This window comes from Muntiacus reevesi, chromosome 2, assembly GCF_963930625.1.
Source record: "Muntiacus reevesi chromosome 2, mMunRee1.1, whole genome shotgun sequence".
Lineage (NCBI taxonomy): Eukaryota > Metazoa > Chordata > Mammalia > Artiodactyla > Cervidae > Muntiacus > Muntiacus reevesi.
The window spans coordinates 280,611,593-280,629,018 of record NC_089250.1 but is presented as its reverse complement, the minus strand read 5'-3'; the positions used below and the strand labels follow the sequence as shown (position 1 = coordinate 280,629,018).

General features: G+C 60.7%; 3 protein-coding genes across 6 annotated transcripts; 2 read left to right on the top strand and 1 right to left on the bottom strand.

Annotated features, from left to right (window-relative positions):
* Positions 1-673: 673 nt before the first annotated feature.
* On the top strand, positions 674-3,910 carry UBE2M (ubiquitin conjugating enzyme E2 M). The gene is made up of 6 exons (XM_065927009.1): positions 674-1,320; positions 2,449-2,543; positions 2,666-2,704; positions 2,817-2,920; positions 3,227-3,290; positions 3,390-3,910. The coding sequence occupies exons 1-6, from the start codon at positions 1,212-1,214 to the stop codon at positions 3,528-3,530; spliced, it is 552 nt and encodes a 183-aa protein (XP_065783081.1). The 5' UTR covers positions 674-1,211; the 3' UTR covers positions 3,531-3,910.
* Positions 3,911-4,540: 630 nt separating this feature from the next.
* Positions 4,541-7,328, top strand: CHMP2A (charged multivesicular body protein 2A). Of its 3 annotated transcripts, none has more exons than XM_065927005.1 (6): positions 4,541-4,697; positions 5,401-5,614; positions 6,471-6,650; positions 6,721-6,851; positions 6,931-6,992; positions 7,109-7,328. In XM_065927005.1, exons 2-6 carry the CDS (start codon positions 5,447-5,449, stop codon positions 7,234-7,236), a joined length of 669 nt encoding a protein of 222 aa, XP_065783077.1. In that variant the 5' UTR covers positions 4,541-4,697; positions 5,401-5,446; the 3' UTR covers positions 7,237-7,328. The 3 variants fall into 3 exon arrangements, with proteins under 3 accessions (XP_065783077.1, XP_065783079.1, XP_065783078.1); XM_065927007.1 differs by having other exon boundaries at positions 4,542-4,697; positions 5,435-5,614; XM_065927006.1 differs by having other exon boundaries at positions 4,550-4,697; positions 5,378-5,614.
* Positions 7,329-7,897: 569 nt separating this feature from the next.
* Positions 7,898-14,234, bottom strand: TRIM28 (tripartite motif containing 28). Of its 2 annotated transcripts, XM_065926960.1 has the most exons (18): positions 13,581-14,234; positions 13,136-13,248; positions 12,793-12,925; positions 11,628-11,669; positions 11,010-11,145; positions 10,816-10,932; positions 10,617-10,731; positions 10,318-10,464; positions 10,100-10,214; positions 9,915-10,021; positions 9,790-9,826; positions 9,664-9,709; positions 9,330-9,582; positions 8,922-9,241; positions 8,721-8,844; positions 8,553-8,639; positions 8,337-8,474; positions 7,898-8,243 (listed from the first exon to the last, which is right to left on the bottom strand). In XM_065926960.1, the coding sequence occupies exons 1-18, from the start codon at positions 13,927-13,929 to the stop codon at positions 8,067-8,069; spliced, it is 2,556 nt and encodes an 851-aa protein (XP_065783032.1). In that variant the 5' UTR covers positions 13,930-14,234; the 3' UTR covers positions 7,898-8,066. The 2 variants fall into 2 exon arrangements, with proteins under 2 accessions (XP_065783032.1, XP_065783033.1); XM_065926961.1 differs by lacking the exon at positions 11,628-11,669 and having other exon boundaries at positions 13,581-14,233.
* Positions 14,235-17,426: the final 3,192 nt, after the last annotated feature.

The following is a 17,426-nucleotide window of genomic DNA, read 5'->3' as shown; positions in this document are numbered from 1 at the left end:
AGCCTGAAGCCGCAGAGCCGCTCCGCGCCGCCTGCTCCCGCCTTCCGACGCACGCTGAGCTACGATTGGAGGGGAGGCTGGCTCCGCCCACCTCGCGCAAACAGACGGCGGAAGGCCGGAGGTCGCCTCCGGGACGACTCTAGACCCGCGGGGAACTCTGGACCCGCGCGGAGAGCTGCCCCCAAGTGTGTGAGCTCGTGTAAACCTCCACAGTGTTATACTACGCTCTGACACAATACATGTTTTACTTGTTACTTTACCTCAACCAGACTCTCTGCGAGCGGGTTCTCTGGGCCTGAGACGGGACACCGAAGGTTCTGGGTCACGCACTCTAGGCCACGCTCCTGGCCTTGCTCAGGCTCTGACCCTAACCCTGCCTCGGTCTGTGGCCCCTGGGGACAAGCCCCTCGTTTGGCCCACCAGCGCCGCCGTTCGCACGACTGCGAGTGGGCATGGCGGCCCGCAAGTAAGGCGGCCCGCATCTGCCCCACTTAAATATGGCGGCGACACCACCACCACCACCCCCCCACCCCACCCCCGGACTCGCGGGCGTCCCCGGAAGTGACCGGCCCGGCCTGCACGAACGGAAATACCCGAGCCAAGCCGAAGGAGCTCGACCCCCAAGACCCAGCGCGGAGCAACGTGGGGCGGTGGCGGCGGCTGCGCAAGCGCACAACGCAGGCCGGACGGGAAGAGCCGAAGCGGGCAGGTGACGGAAATAGCCGAAGCGGTGGGGCGCCCGAGGCCGTTGCGGACCTCCGCGCCGAAGCCGCTGCTGCCACGGAAGCCGGCCCTCCTGTCTAGTACACGGCCACCGCAGCTCCCGCCTCCCCCTTCCGCCTTGAGCCGCAGAGCCCTTGCGAAGAGAGCGAGTGACCAGGCCCAGAGACACGGCCTGAGGACGCCGGAGCGGACGGCCGAGAGGAGGGAGCGGCGGGTGGGGGCGGGGCCGAGTGATCCCGAGAACAGCCGAGCGGGCCCGAGCGCCGCCGAGCGGGCCCGAGGCGCCGGGCCAGGCCGGAGCCGACTACGGGAGCCGACGCGGGCCGCGCGGTGGGCGCGGAGCAGCGCGGCAGGCCCGGCGGGCGGCGGCAGCAGCCTAAGAGGCCGCGGCGGCGGGTCCGAGTAGCGGAGGCGGCGCGGGCGGCGGCGGGGGGCCGGGTGGCCGGGGTCCCGGGCCCCGCAGCGGCGGCAGCGGCGGCGGCGGCAGGATGATCAAGCTGTTCTCGCTGAAGCAGCAGAAGAAGGAGGAGGAGTCGGCGGGCGGCACCAAGGGCAGCAGCAAGAAGGCGTCGGCGGCGCAGCTGCGGATCCAGAAGGGTAAGGGGAGTCGGGGGATGGGAGTGGAGGTCGGAGGTCAGAGCCTGGCTCGGGGTGATACGGGAGTCAGGTGTGGAGTAATGCGGCTGCCAGGGGTCAAAGGTGTCAGAAACGGGGAGGCCGCGGATGTGGGGTTTGGAGAGCAGGGCCTGGGGGCCGAGGGGCCAGGGGTGGGGTAATATAATCACCGAAGTGGTCGGAGGTAGGGGGACCGAGCAGGGGGCACTGAGCGTATTCGGAAAGCTAGGTGTTTGATACTAGGGACCGAGAATCTGAGGGTGGCAGCGGAAGGGGGAGACCGGCAACTCGAGAGTCTGGGGGTCAGACGGGAACCTGGGCGACAGGAAGACAAGATACGGACAGTGGGGTCGAGGATTGAGGATCGGGGTGGGAGATTTAATGTATTAACGCTAGAGTCACTGGGAATCAGAGTCAGGCCTGGTGAAGTAGGTTCTGGGGCCTGGGTGTCGTGGGTCTGGGGGAGTCACATGTCAGTTTGGGGTGACAGGAGGAGGGAGGGATACTGGGTGCCAGGGATTGTAGAGATAGGAGTAGGTTTGGGTGTAAACCATCCTGCTAGAGATGCTGGAAATCTTATGCTCAGAATAGTATAGGGTAGGAGGCTTGGGAACTCACAGATCTGGAGGTCAGATGGGATCCTGAGTTTAGGATGACAAGCAGAGAGGAGTGTATGGACAGCGGGCCAGGGATTGGGGGTGGTGGTGATTTAGGGTGAGGAAGGGGGATAAGATCCTTGCATCTGGGCAGACAAGTAGAGATTTCTCTAGAAAGCAGAGGTCACGGTCAGGATGCTGGGTTTGGGGTAGTCAGAGGCTCTTGGCGGGGCACATAGGAGTGGGAACACGTAGGAGCTGGGTTGGGGGACTTAGGACTGTAGATTCAGAAGAGTTGGAGCTTACCCTGGGTCAGGGTGTTCCATAGATGCGGAAGAGCCTGCCTGGAGACTCGGAGCAGGAGGGGCAGGGAGAGGGTGGGGGTTGTGGCCCACTGCCCAGGACAGAGCCGGGGTCTTGGGAGAGGCTGTGGAGGCTATGCTGGCACCTGCTCTGAGCACCCCCTATCTCTCCCCTTCCCGGCCTGTTGCCCTTTTCTGCTGTGAAAACCCAGACATAAACGAGCTGAATCTGCCCAAGACGTGTGACATCAGTTTTTCAGATCCAGACGACCTCCTCAACTTCAAGCTGGTTATCTGTCCTGATGAGGTGAGGGCACGCTTAACTGGATTCTCAGGCACGGCAGGTGACACCACCTCAAGTTGGCATACCTGGTTAACCTGCCAGACCTTGCAGAGCAGGGTTCTGACTCCTCTCCTCTTCCTTCACAGGGCTTCTACAAGAGCGGGAAGTTTGTGTTCAGTTTTAAGGTGAGTCTCAGGTGGGCAGGGGTGGCTCCCTGGGCTGAGGAAGCAACAGCTGAGGCCCCGGCCAGGCACTGCTGTACACCTATCCACCTGCCCTCTCTTCTCCTGGAGCCAGGTGGGCCAGGGTTACCCGCATGACCCCCCCAAGGTGAAGTGTGAGACGATGGTTTATCACCCCAACATTGACCTCGAGGGCAACGTCTGCCTCAACATCCTCAGGTGAGGGCACTGGCCCTCCACTACGCTGCCCAGCCCTGCCTGCCAGGCCCCCTTAGTGACCTTGCACTATACCAGTTTCTTTCCCTTCCCTCCCCCTTGTGGTCTGTGTGTCCCTCTGTCTCCAGCTCATTTTCTTCCTCATGGCTTGACCTTGGCTTTCTCCCTGGCCTGTGCTTCTCCGCACCCTCCCGCTAGCATTTCCCGACCGCGCTGTCCCATGCCCTGGGTCTGACCTGTTTGGTCCCAGCAGGGCCTGTGGGTGACTGCCCGCTCACCAGCCCCTATCATGATGCTCTCTGCCCACAGAGAGGACTGGAAGCCAGTCCTTACGATAAACTCCATAATTTATGGCTTGCAGTATCTCTTCTTGGTGAGTAGGGGTGGGGGTGGGAGGGCGGCTGGGGAAGGTTGGCCGTCTGCCTTCTGGGCTTGTTGACCTCCCCGCCCCCGCCCCCCATACCGGCCACAGGAGCCCAACCCTGAAGACCCACTGAACAAGGAAGCCGCCGAGGTCCTGCAGAATAACCGGAGGCTGTTTGAGCAGAATGTGCAGCGCTCCATGCGGGGTGGCTATATCGGCTCCACCTACTTCGAGCGCTGCCTGAAATAGGGCTGGCGCATACCCACCCCTGCCAGGGCCACCAGCCCCGGCGTCCCCTGCAGATATTTATTGGAGGCCACAGGTGGGGGGACATGGGGCGGCCGGTGGGGGAATCCCGTGCCCTGGCCGGCCACCCCTCCCTGCTACCCGCTCCTAGTTTGTTTTTTTTTTAACCACCACGTGATTAAGGTCGGCGCTGCCTCCCCCGACCCGCTCAGCGATGGGAAATGAATTGGCTTGTCTAGCCCCCCGCTGGGTGTTGTCCAGCCCCACCCCCTACTCTGGGCTCCGGGGTGGGTGGCTATGGGGGTTGGGTGGCTGGGGACCCGGCACCCCACCCCTCCGCCACTGGAGGTCCCACCAGGCTATTAAAGGGGAATGTTACTGCATGGCCTCCGCCTCTTCCTTTTGTGGGCGGGGAGGGGCAGGCCGTGGTCGCCGGAGCTCCTGCAGCAAGCGTGGTGGGAGTTGTGTGCTCACAGGTGGTGTGAGGGGACCCCCCGCCCCGCCTTGGGCAGGCTGCCGGGTGCCTGAGACCGTGCTGGCGGGGGAAACCCCGCCCCAGGCCTCGGGCAGGGTGAGATGGATCCCGCTCTGGGACAAGGCAGGGGCAGGATCCAGTGACCACTGGCTTCCCGGCAGTGAGCCGGCGTAGGGGCTAAGTCCGCACCGTCTACTGTTCTGCCCTCCTGCTGGAGGAGGAAAACTGCCTGATGCCACTGGGTACCTGAAGTTCGGAAACATCAGCGCGAATTCTGGGTCCCTCGGATGAGCAGGGCTCTACAGTGGGTGACGTGGTGGGGTGCAGGACCACCGGGTGGCTGGAAGGAAGGCGCCCGAAAGGGCACCAAGCCCACAGGGCCAGGACGGGACAGGGCCCTCCGCTCCCTTAGGCTGGACTTGAACCTACGGAATACCAGGCTTGCGGCAGCGAGGCGGAAGCTGCTGCGCATGCGTTTGTGGCCGGCGCTTTCCTCGGCGCGTGCGCACGCGCGCTCTTGTCCCCGCCCAGCATTCCGGGCGCCGGCGGGGCGTGTGACGTCAGGTGGTTTAATCCGGAAACGGCGGTGACGGTCGAGGCGACAGAACCGAGGGGCTGTCGTTGGTGGGCGCTCCAGGGCTCTGAACGAGAGGAGCGTGACCCGGAAACGGAAGCGAGTCCCCATCCCAACTCCGGTGAGTCGCCCCTACTGGGGCGCGGGTCCTGGGTGGGCGCGAGGGCGGCGGCGTTCGAGGGCCTCGCCCCTGCATGGGACCCTCCCTTATCCTCTGGGTCCCCATGTTGTTTTGCCTTCGGTGCCCAAGACCCCCGAAAGGCCCCAAGAGTTTCCTGGGTGAACAAGGCACCCCATCACCTAAAATCCCGCCCTCTGTCCAGGATTCCCCAACACTCCCCAGCCTTATTCTCCGCACCCAGATTCCCTCAGCATTTAAGACCCCCGCCCTAAACTGAATGCCATCCACGCACTGTCAGCTTCGGAGCCCCCACATCGACCCTGTCTGTAGCACTTGCGGCCTCCAGCTCCTCATGTTAGGGACCCTGTCAACAGGCCTGTCCTTGGAGCTCCAGGTTCCGAGCCCCCTCTCCCCGCGCCCGTTCCCCTGCTGTATCCACACATGGTCATCTCCAGCCTAGGTTTATTGGACATTCTAGGGTCTCATCCCAGAGTCAGGAGGAGATTGAAGCCCAGAACCTCCGTAGGGGCACTGTGGAGTAAGAGGAGCTGGGGTGGCTGGGGCTCCCCAAGTTCCAGGCTCCACTCTTTGGCCTTTCCATTCACTCGTTTTCTCCCTGCTCACCCTTTTCCTTTTTGTGAGCCCTCGTCTGTCCCCGCCCATACACAATGTGACCCCAGCTGTGCCTCACACCACCCTGCAGCCAGGTTTCACGCTAGCCCCAGGCTTACTGGTAGGCTCCCGCGGCCATGGACCTGTTGTTTGGGCGGCGCAAGACGCCAGAGGAGCTGCTGCGGCAGAACCAGCGCGCCCTGAACCGGGCCATGCGAGAGCTGGACCGTGAGCGACAGAAGCTCGAGACCCAGGAAAAGAAAATCATCGCAGACATCAAGAAAATGGCCAAGCAGGGCCAGATGGTAAGCTTGATTGGGCACAGGCTGAGACTCCAGGCCAGGTGACGTCGCTTGGTCAGACCCTGGGGCTGCAGCAAACGGGACAAAACACTAACATGTTCTAGGGAAATGGAATGAAGGGTTCGAGTGGGGCTTTCCTTAGTTTCAGAGTCCAAAACTGCTGCTTCTGTGGAGTTGATATTAGAGCCTTGAGTAATTAAGAGGGCAACCCTGCGAAGAGCCAAGTGTCAAGTGTGTCAGAACAGCAGATGTTCAGTGAGGGAATAATAGGGAAACTCAAGAGTGGCCCATGCCAGACCACTTAGAATCGTGGGCACCAGTGGGAGCTGAGGGCTGAGTTGAAGGAGTTACTTCAATAGATGTGGTATGAGATTCCACTTGCCCTAAGGGCCAACTAGCAAGAGATGGCTGAGTTTTGGCCTGAGCAGCTTGTTTGAGGAGGTGCCGTTTCCTGGGATGGGCAAGGCAAGGAGCTTTGGGGAGGACATCACAGCTGAGCTTGGATACCTTTGTATGTGAATCAGGATTTGGTGCAGCCTATGTGAGGTGGAGGGGGCGATTTTCTTTGGCCAAGATTGAAATTCAGGAATGGGTGTTTACTAGCCTTTGAGGAAAAAGGATTCCTAAAGGGTGGGTCTGGCTTTCTTCAGGATTCCTGGACCAGACAGGCGAGAAGCCTATTGAGGGGTCTGTGCAGTGGAGACCCAAGACGCATGGCGGGGGGGAGGGGGGGGGGGGGGGGGGGCGGCGGTGAGCACTGGGGCAGATCCCCAGGAGCCCCTGAAGGCCTCAGTGGGCACACGCAGTGGCAATGAGCACACCCCCAAGGCTCGCTCCCTGCCCTCTGTCCCCTCTTCAGGACGCGGTCCGGATCATGGCGAAAGACCTGGTGCGTACCAGGCGGTACGTCCGAAAGTTTGTGTTGATGCGGGCCAACATCCAGGCTGTGTCCCTCAAGATCCAGACGCTCAAGTCTAACAACTCAATGGCACAAGCCATGAAGGGCGTCACCAAAGCCATGGGCACCATGAACAGACAGGTTTGCCTCTCCCCATCACCCCCCACCACTGCTGACCTCGGGCCCAAACTCACCCTCCTCCCCCTTTCAGCTGAAGTTGCCCCAGATCCAGAAGATCATGATGGAGTTTGAGCGGCAGGCAGAGATCATGGACATGAAGGAGGAGATGATGAACGACGCCATCGATGACGCCATGGGGGATGAGGATGACGAAGAAGAGAGGTTTGGAGACGGCTGGCGAGAAGGGTGGGGAGGGATACCTGGCTCTGCGCCTGATCCTAAGCATTCTCTCCTTATCTAGTGATGCTGTTGTAGCCCAGGTCCTAGATGAACTGGGGTTGAGCCTGACAGATGAGCTGTCAAGTGAGTGTTTGTTTACATCTTGGGCCCTGTGTTAACCCTGTGACCCAGCCACCACCTCCTTCCCCTGCATTACTCCCTTCTGCATGGGTGCTCTTCCTAATCCCCACTCTCTGCAGACCTCCCTTCCACCGGAGGCTCCCTCAGTGTGGCTGCCAGTGGAAAAAAAGCAGAGGCTGCAGCCTCCGCCCTGGTGGACGCAGACGCAGACCTGGAGGAGAGGCTCAAGAACCTTCGAAGGGACTGACTGCCTGTGCGACTGCCTGTGCTGCCCCAGGGAGCCAGTGGATGGCCCGGCATTTTCATTGTACCTTCTGTAATAAACAAAGTTGGACACTAGTTCTGGGCCTGTGCGACTGACCTGACGTGAGCGAGGCTGGGTTAGGAAGTCACTCAGGAGGCTTGGTAATGTGTCTGTCAGTCAGGGTGTGGGATAGAGGGCTGGAATGGTTTCATCTGGGCAAGCCTACTAGGTCCTCTGGGCTCGGGAGGTGATGGTGAGCTGTGAACACTGGTCCAGCACCCCTCCTGCCTGAGCCTCAAGGCTAGCACCCCCAAAAATGGTAGGTTCCCCCAGACCTCTTGGTATAATTCCAGGAAGCCAGGCCTATCCCCTACGTACACAGTGCCCAACTTTATTAGCCAAGTGGAAGTCTCAGCCCACCCAGCTCACTGTGATACCCTGGTCTGGTTGTAAGAAATGTTCTGCCCCAGTCTAGGATGCAGCATGCACCTGGGGATTCCCCCTGCTTGCCCACAGATCTGCCAGCCCACCACGTAACCCTCCCCAGACACCAGATGGCTAGAGACATGAGCCCCACCCCATTCAGCACAAGGGCTTCGGTGAGGGGCTGATGGCAGGCAGACACCAGGCCCAGGACCGCTGCCCCCAACAACCAAGGCCTGAGTAATTGGTGAAGTTTTTATTAAATCCACAGAAGTAAAAACCATATCGTGAGGGACTAGGGTACGGGCCACCAAGGAGTGGGAGCCAGGCCACCAGAGGAAGGAGAAGGGGAGAGGAGTGACAGGACAGAGAACAGAGCCAGGCTGGGCTGGCTCGGGGGCTGCCCAGCCTCAGGGGCCCTCACCAGGGCCACTGGACAGGTCCTGGGCACTCAGGCCAGCACCAGGCAGGCTCAGCGGCGGGGGCTCCACCAGCACAGCAGAGAACTTGGTGTCCCCGAAGGCCTCATTCATGCGAGTCTCAAAGAAGCGCTGCAGGCCAATGATGGACTGCACGTCGGCCTTGTCCTGCCAGGCAGATTACAGTGGATGGGTCCTAGCTCTGCCCCCTCTGCCCCCCAGCCTCCCCTCCTCAACTCACCCCCATCCCCACAGGCTCACCTCAGTCAGCTTGTTGAACTGCTTGAACATGCGGCCCACATCCTGGGCAAACTCCTGGGGGGAGCTGTAGGGGGGTGACAGCTTCTCCTGGAGGCGGGCTCGGATAAGGGTCAAGTCCAGGGTGCCCCCAGGCTGATCCTGCAGACAGAGGCCACAGGCTGAAGGTGAGGCCAAAGAGCCCCTGCACCTCCCACCCTCCCAAGTCCCAGAACTCACCAGGGAGAAGGTGGAGTCAGTAGCCAGCTGGTGCAGAGGCCGGCAGGGCTCATGGCAAAAAAGGGCCAGCAGAACACGCTCACACTTCTGCAGACGACATGGACATCAGAGTCAGAGAGGAGTTGGGGGCTGCAGAAAAACCCAGCATACGGGTCCCCCCCCCATCACCTGCTGGTTGGCTGGTGAGAGCTTGGCCACCACTCCGGTACTATCCCCCCCATCCAGGTTCAGGCTGCCATCCTCCTCCTTCAGGTCGGGCAGCACATGGCAGAGAGAGCAGCTCCACTCCTCCCTGGAGGAAACGGAGAGGTGAGGGGCTGCACAGGACCCAGCCCAGCCCTCCACCCTGCAGACTCCACAGCCTCGCACCCTGGCACATCCTGCAGGGCAGGCAGGTGGCAGTCCAGGTGGAAGCAGAACTCGCACTGGTTGCACATGACCAGGTCACCTGGCTTCTGGCAGACACGGCAGATGGTGGCACTGTCATCCAGGGAACCTGGGCCACCAGCTGGGGCTGAGGTGCCCTCTGGAGCCACCACCTCCAGACCTGAGCTGGTGCTGCCACTGGGTGAAGCCAGGCGGGGACCCTCTGCACCAGGGCCCTCCCCCAGGGCCATCAACACAGGCTTGGTCTCCGGGCCCTCGGGGGCAGCAGGCGGAGCTCCAATGGCAGCCTCTGTTTCTTCCTCCTGCGAGGAGGCAGGGGTAGTTTAGTGGGATGCTGGCTGGGACAGCAGACCTCCACTCCCCAGCCACAGTACCCAGGAGCAGGCTCACCTTGACAATGGCCATTCCTGGCAGGGGAGGGGCCCCAGGGACCCCTGAGGGCGCAGTCCCAGGCTGGCCAGCAGCGGCAGCAGCAGCACCTCGCTCAATGACGATGAGGTTGTAATCTTCAGTGGTGCTGCCTGGGAAGACCTTGAAGACTGGTGGCTGGCTGTCAGCCGTGAGATCCAAGTCCAGGCGTTCAAGGCTCACCCGTGGCACCTTGCGCATGAGGCCACTCACCTCGCCGTCACCTGAGCGAGGCCTGTGGGTGTGGCTTGTGTTGAGCACCCCTGACCCCATGACCACCCTGTCCCTACATGCACCAAAGGACAGTCACACTCACCGCTTCACCCCCGACACATGGGGCTCAGCACTTGAGTAAGGGTCATCTGCCCGGGACACAGAAAAAATAGGTTAGATGAACCTAGGACATTGGATTTCTCCCACCTACTGGGCAGAAACCACTCACCCGATCCGAAGCCATAGCCTTCCTGCACCTCCATAGGCTGTAGGAAAAGCAAGAGGACTTCAGCAGGCCGGCCACCCACAGGCCTCAGGCCCCTCTCCTCCCCCACGGCCCCCTCCCCTACTCACCTGGCTGCTGCCAGAGCCCTGCTTGCTCAAAGGCCCCGGAGCCCGAGGAGGGGCCATGGGTGCCGGGCCTGTGGAGTTGGTGCCGGGACGCTCGGCCACAATCTTGCCTGCAGCAAGGAGGTAAAAGAGCTTAAGGCATAGTGCCTGGGAGAGCAAGCTTCAGAGAGAGCAAGACAAACACCCACCAAAGGCCTCTGCACTCTTGGTCCAGGCATTGAGGTCCCACTGAAATTTCATCTCGCCATGGGGCTCCACGGGGTCCACAATCATCTTAAGGGCCCGGTGCAGCTGGAAGTAGATCTGGGGGAGAGCGGAACATGAGTACAGAGGCAAAGGACAGTGCTCCAAGGCCTTGGGAGGTGCTGACCTGTAACCCACCGCCTGGGTGCCCACCAGCACACACCAGCTTCTTGGAGAGCAACAAAGCCGTGTTGTTGTCACTCTCCAGAGCCCACGAGGCAAAGCGCAAGATGTGTTCCTGGTGCTTCTGGATCTTGGTCATGGTCCAGTGCTGCCGTTCCAGGCGCTCCTGCTGCCCCTCGGTTACCTTCTGCAGGTGGAGAGCAAGATAGGTCAGGGAGGAAACAGCACTAGAAGCTCTCCCCACCCAAGGATGGCATCAGCGGCCAGCAGAGGGAGCCAAACCCCAGGCTACCAGAGCTAAAGCGAGCTGTCAGCAGACAAGCACCACACAGGAGGTACCTGGGCATCGTTGACCAGCACGCGGCCCCGCTTGTTCAGTTCCTTCATGATCTGCAGGATGGCCATCTTAACGTCCACCTGCACGCGCTTCTGTACGTCAGACACCTGGCGGATCCTGGGGGGCGGAGGGTGAGATCAGGGCCAGTAGGGCAGGTGCTCACCCCAGGACCTCTCCCATCACACTGGATTCCACACTTACGAGCTGCGAACCTCCTTGGTGTTCTTCTGCAGTGTTGCATGCTTGTCCCCGAGGCGCTTCACCAATGAGGCCAGGAGCTTGCGCTGGTTTCTCACTGCATCCTCCAGGAACTGGTACCTGAGGGCAAACAGAGGTGGGCCCGGGCGCCCAGCATGGGAATGGGCAGCACCCACCCACCATGCCTCAGGACTCACTGGTGGTCTTTGTGGGCGTTGAGCTGGCAATCCCGGCAGGTGAGTGTGTCGCAGCTCTCGCAGAACAGCACAAGGGGCTCGTGCTTGTGCACATTGCAATACACAGTGCGCTCACCGTCCCTCGACTTGGCTGGCCCTGAGGAATGGGGTCTATGAAGCAGGAGCTGGTCCTCACCGCCTCAACTCAAGGGGCAGACAGACTGGGGCCTCACAGTGTCTGTCCTGCAGCCCTAGCTTATCTGCTAGAAAACGCAGAGGGCCTACAGCAGTGGACAGGGAAGGGCCCAAATCCTTGCTCTGAATGAACGCCCTCTGCCCTAATCTTGACCAAGAGATCCACAATCCCTTCTTTCATCTTCTGGGAGTGACAACTTAAGTGTAAGGACGATGGCCTCAGACAACCACCCCACTGCTCCCTCTACTGAAAACTCCTCCAAGTGGACACTCAAGAGAGCTCCTCCGCCTCTGCAGCCCCCACTGCTGGGCTCCCTTTCTCCTCCACTCAGAAGACTCTGTGCCGCAGGGGAGGGGACTCTGGCAACCATGGCATCCGGACACACACAAGAGCTTTCTGGCCCAGACAGAAAGCAAACAAGGACCTAAAGACATGTCAGGTACCTTTTCCTCCTGAGCCACGCCTGGAGACCTCTTCTCTCTTCTCTGGTAAAAGGAGACCACACCATCTTAATAACCCACGAGGAGCCTTGCAAAGCCTTCTCAGGCTGGACAAAGCTGATGTCAGACCAGGACCCTCAGAGAGGGGTCAGGCCCCCGCACAGGGAAAAGGGTCTTCAAGTGCTCAAAGCAAAACCCCCCAAAGACTAATACACCACAGTGACCCCCACCGCTTCCCAGAATCTGCTGCCATTAGATAACTGCTTGGGAACAGCCAGCCCCTTCCTCCCCAATCACGTCTCAATGTTACACTGACCCAGCCTGAGACATAAAAACATCGAGATACAGATAAGGCAAATCTCAGTCCCCCCAGTACAGCCCCCTCCTGCACCCTGATCTTTGCTTAGAACCCAGGACCCCCTTGGAGACCCCTGCCCTTCCCTCCTGGCTCCTCATGACTCACAGCAACGACCTCCATCTGGATTTTTCCATCAAAACTGTCCTCTGGGCTGCAGGAGCTACGGCATGACTACCAAAACACCATTCACAGGGAGTTCTGGGTGAAAAATCAAGCCCAAGCCCCTCTCCGAAGAATTGCCACCACGTTCACAGAAAAATCTGAAGATACCTAGTTAGACTTTGAAACATCTGCGACCTAACAATAAATTGAACACTTAGAACACTCACTGGTCAGTGCCAGTCTGAGGACACTCATGGCTTATGAGGACACAAGGTCCAAAGACCTCACTTTTCCTACAGAGCCTTAAACCACATTCCAGGGAATCTCAGGCCTAGGAGATCCCTCACACCATTCCCCAACAGCCTGCATTTCCCTATCCGTACATGCGATCCCCCTCCACCTCTGAGGCATATTCCCTGCCTGGGGATTCCCTGAAGTGCTTCCTCAAAGCCTCAATACACCCTCCAGTGCAGCATGAGATCCCCATGCACTCCACTCCCTGCCTGTGGCTTTGCCCCTTCCACCCGGACCAGCAGAGGCGACCACCAGAGCACCGGCCTCCCCCTTTTTGAACCCTGCCCTCAGGCCTTTCAATTGGTACCCCCTCAGAAATTCCCTCACACTCCACCACCATCTGCAACCAGCATCAAAAGCAGCTGGAGAAACAGGTAGGGGAAGAATCAAGGCGGCACCCTCCGTGTTGCATACCAGTGGAGCGCACGGTGTGGTCCTTGGTGTACTTCACCCGCTGGTGCGCCTCCACACAGGTCTCACAGAGCGGCTCAGAGCACTCCACACAATAACTGGTGGCTGGGGCATTATCCTCACAGCTAGTGCAGCACTGCTGAGCAAAGGCAGAGTCAGAAGAGACAGCACCACCAGACACATCTGCATTCAGACCCAGAAAATACAACCTGGTAAGACGATGCCTTTACTTAGCCTAGATAACCTGCTAAAGCCGTGGTAAAGCCTGGAGCTGGTACTATGCTCTGCGCTGCAGACTCCTACCCACGTCCAGAGGCCTTCCAGGGATTGCTTGGGCAACACATACCTGATTCGCATCCTGGGAATCCGTGGCGGCCTTACCGCCACAGTCTCGCATGAAATAATTCTCCACGATATCTTTGGAGAAACATTGCTGCTTACATACTGGACAGTCCACCACTGCGAAGAACAGGGGAAAACAAGACCACCCCATGTTCACATCCAGACTGCGACCCCATCCTCCACAGGGGCCAACTTCCACCCCATGCTAGGCCAACCTTCCGCTCTAGGAGAAGCAATCAAACCCTTCTTCAACCTAACTTGAAACAGTCGCCCCATCCGAGTACGAGACCCAAAGCCCGCACCCGTTTCGGCCACTGTCCGGCCCCGACCCTCTCACCCAGATGACCCCTGCCATTGTCACGCTGGGGACCGACCCCCAATACCCGAACCTCCTCCAAACCTTGGCTGCAGGGTGGGGGAAGGGCCGCCCCCGGCCCGACCGCACTCACCAGAACCGTCGCCCGCTGCACCTCCATCCCCCGAGCTGTTGGCCGCTGCAGGCGCCGGGGGCCCGAGGCAGGCGCTGCAGGCCGAGTGCAGGCAAGGTAGCAGGCGCGGTTCCCTCTCCGGCCGCAGACGCTCCCGACACACGCCGCAGTGCTCCAATAGCTCTAGCGCCTCGCCGCCGCCCCCCGCGGGTGACGACGCCGAGGCGGACGCCGCCGCCGAGGCCGATGCTGAGCCCGCGGCCGAGGATGCGGCGGCGCGCTTCTCGGCGCCCGCCGAGCCCTCACCCGGGCTCGGGCTGCCGGAGGAGGCCGCCGCCGCCGCCGAGGCCGCCGCCGCCGAAGCCGCCATTCACACGCCGCCGGGGGCGCCCAAGGAGAGAGGAGGGGCGCGGGGCCCGCCACGCAGGCGCAGACGCGCTCGCAGCCAACGGCTGGGCCGCTGCAGCCGCGAGGCCTAGCGCCGCCAGGCGAAGCCTGGGGCGCCGCCCGCTGCGCGCGGGGCGCTGCCGAGGCTCACCCGGCCGCTGCCCGCTCTCCCGCCGCCGCCGCCGCCGCCTGCGCCGCCTCCTCAGCGGCTGCTCAGATCAGCGCCACACAGCACACGTACAACCGCTCGCCCGCGCGCCCGCTCGCAGAAAGAGCCACTGTCGGGGGGCAGGACAGAAATAACTGGCGCCGACGCCGTCGCGCACGCGCGTTGGGCGCCTCGGGCCTGGAGGCGGGGCCGGGGCGCGCGAGGCCGCGAGTACGCACGCGCGGCTCCACCCCGCCACCACCCCTCACAGCACCTCTCCTGAGGCAGGGGCCGGGCAGCTGCGTCTCCGCCGCCCCAGCCTGACCCGCCGGCCGGGCGCGTGCCCGCTCCTGTAGTGCCCGCTCCAGGCCGCTTGTTTCGCAGGCGTGCACGTGGTCGGCCCCCGCCTGGGTCCCCGCCTCTCGGACCGTCCGGAGAGGTCGCCCGCAGCGACGTCACCGGGCGCTTCTCAGGAGGGGGCGGGACCGAGACCTAGGGGAGATGCTGGCCCGGGCGGAGGGGCCAAGGGTCCCCACCCTGTAGCCGGGCCGGTTACTTCCGTTCTACCCTTTTTATTGTTTAACGTGAGAAACACTGAAACCTAAGTCAGCTAGCTCCCAAGGGGCACAGAGCAGCGAAACTGAAGTTCCGCCTGGTCCCCAAGCGCCCCTGGCCACCTTTTAGCCAGCCACTGCGCTGGCTTTGACACTCTTCGGGTGGGCGGACTGAAGAGGGGAGCGGAGTCTGTGGGGAGGTCCATCCGAGGATGGAGGCAGGATCTGTAGGGCGGGTAAGCTTGCCTCAGCCGGGAGCAGGATCTGCGTGGGAGGCGGGTATGCCTGTCTGAGGAAGGAAGCAATGTCTGGGAGAGTTCTACCAGGTGGGGGAAGCTAGGCCTGGAGGAGGAAGCTTAGGGGAGACAAACACGGTCTTTCTGTGAGAATCCTGTCAGAAGCGGAGTCGGGGCGGAGAATCCTGGGGGTGGGGCGGGGAGAGGAGCCCTGTCGGCCCGCGGGCAAGGGAGCAGGGCCTGCGGCTGGAGCTGAGGGAGGAGGGGTGCTGAGAGGAAAGCAAGGTCGCCGGGAGGGGATCTATTTGGAGTCACCGGGCAGAGAAGACCCGAGGCACGGGAGCCCTGGAGCTGTGCCTGGGGTGAGCCTCCGTCCCTGCGCGGGCCTCCCGGTCCTGCAGCCTCCAGTCCGGGAGGAGGCTCGGCGGCTACTCTGCGAAAACGCAGAGAGCCTGAAGGGCCGGCACGTCCGGCCCCCAGACCCGACTCCGCCTGGCGCGGCTCCACCGACCCGGCGAAAGCTTCAGGGGAGCGAGGCGCGGCCTCCCCCACCCGGCTCCCGAGGACCCCGCACGCGGAGGCGGCGGTGGAAGTGCCTCCGGCGCGGCCCGGCCGGCGGGATCTTTGGCCCCCGCAGCAGGGCCTGGGGGCCGCGGGGCTTTGTCTCGGCTCCGGCCTTTGTTTCGGCTCGGGCGCGGCCCCCAATCCGGGCCCCGCCCCGCCACAGCGCCCGCCCCTCCCCCGCCGCGGGCCTCGCCTCCCCCGCGGCCTGGGCCCGAGTCCTCGCTTCCCTCCTAGGAAGAGGGAGTAGGAAAGTTGGTGGCTGGCCGTGCGCTGCCTGAGGCATGGAATCCTTTAGTGATTATTTGCTGAGCACTTTCCATGACCCCATCCAGCACTCTGTGCTGGGCCCCAAAATCACAGGGTTGCGTAGGGTAGGGATGAGCCATACCTATCCTGGCCCGACAGTCAAAATAAATAGGTGATGGTCAAGAGTGTGGGATTCAGGGCTGGCCCTAACAGCTGGAGGAAGAACAGTTAAGTCGCTCAGTCGTTTCCGACTCGTGTTCCACCCCATGAAACGCAGCACGCCAGACCTCCCTGTCCATCACCAACTCCCGGAGTCCACCCAAACTCATGTCCTTTGAGTCGGTGATGCCATCCAACCATCTCGTCCTCTGTCGTCCCCTTCTCCTCCTGCCCTCACTCTTTCCTAGCATCAGGGTCTTTTCAGATGAGTCAGCTCTTCGCATCAGATAGCCAAAGTATTGGAGTCTCAGCTTCAATATCGGTCCTTCCAGTGAACACCCAGGACTGATCTCCTTTAGGCTGGACTGGTTGGATCTCCTTGCAGTCCAAGGGACTCTCAAGACTCTTCTCCAACAGCACAGTTCATGCAGAAGCAAGTGCACAGGCCCTGAGGCAGGCAGGCACTGAGAGAGCAGTGACAGGAGAGGTGGGAAGTGCTTAGAAGTTGCTGGACAGGTTGGGTCCTCCGGTTGTCCCACTTACGGTCCCTTCACTAGACTCGGGCAATTCTTTCAGAACAGCATCCGTGGAGGCAGGTTCGAGTAGAAATCAGGCTCAGACAACTCGGGGAAGTGCGATGGTGGAGACAAGTGGGCTTACAGGAGGGCAAGGCCAGGCCAGAACCTGCCTCAGAACCTGCCTCTGAGTCCTCCCTGAGGAGCCAGCCTGTTCAGAAGAGCATGGAAGGGCATGATCTTACTCCCCAGTAAGCCGGTGTCGCCTTGTACCCTTAACCCCTGTGTTCCTTGCCACCCTCTACGGTATCTCACCCTTTCCAATCCTGGACCACTAGAAATTGTCTATATTCTGGCTTTGCAGACAGCGTAACTGCCTGCAGACAGCCATCCTTACTGCCTCTTCACTTCCCAAACTCCATGCTTGCATAGGACTCAACCTCCAACCTTCAGGTATTACCACCAGAGCTACTTCCTGGGGAAGTCTTGTAGCAGGATCACTCCGATCTCTTTCTCCAACTTTACAGGTTTCATTTGGGAACAAGACTGTTGTGATAGTTGCACATCATCAATGTACTTAATGCCACTGAATCATATATGTAAAAAGAGTCAAAAATGGCAATTTTATGTATCTTACCAGGCACATAACAATCAGATTTTGATGAGTCTGTCCCTTCTGACCTCTGATCTCAACACTCAGCTCCAACCACACAGGCTGACCTATTTGTTCCCACCTCATAGCCTTTGCACTTGCTTTTCCTTCTGCCCAAAATGTTCTTCCACCTCTCTTTCTGGGTGCCTCCTCCTCCTCTTTCATGTTTCAACATGAGAGAATCATAAAGACATGAGCTCCAAACTGTTTACATCACTGCTCTGTCTGCTGCATCTCACCTGGGGCCTGCTACACAGAGGGCACTCAGTCAGTGAGTAAAAGGACAAATGCTTGAAGATGATGCTAGTTCTGTAGGCTACAAGATGAGATTTGAAGTCTATTACTTTTTAAAAACATCTACTTATTTTTGGCTATACTGAGTCTTCATTGCTGTGTGGGGGTTTTT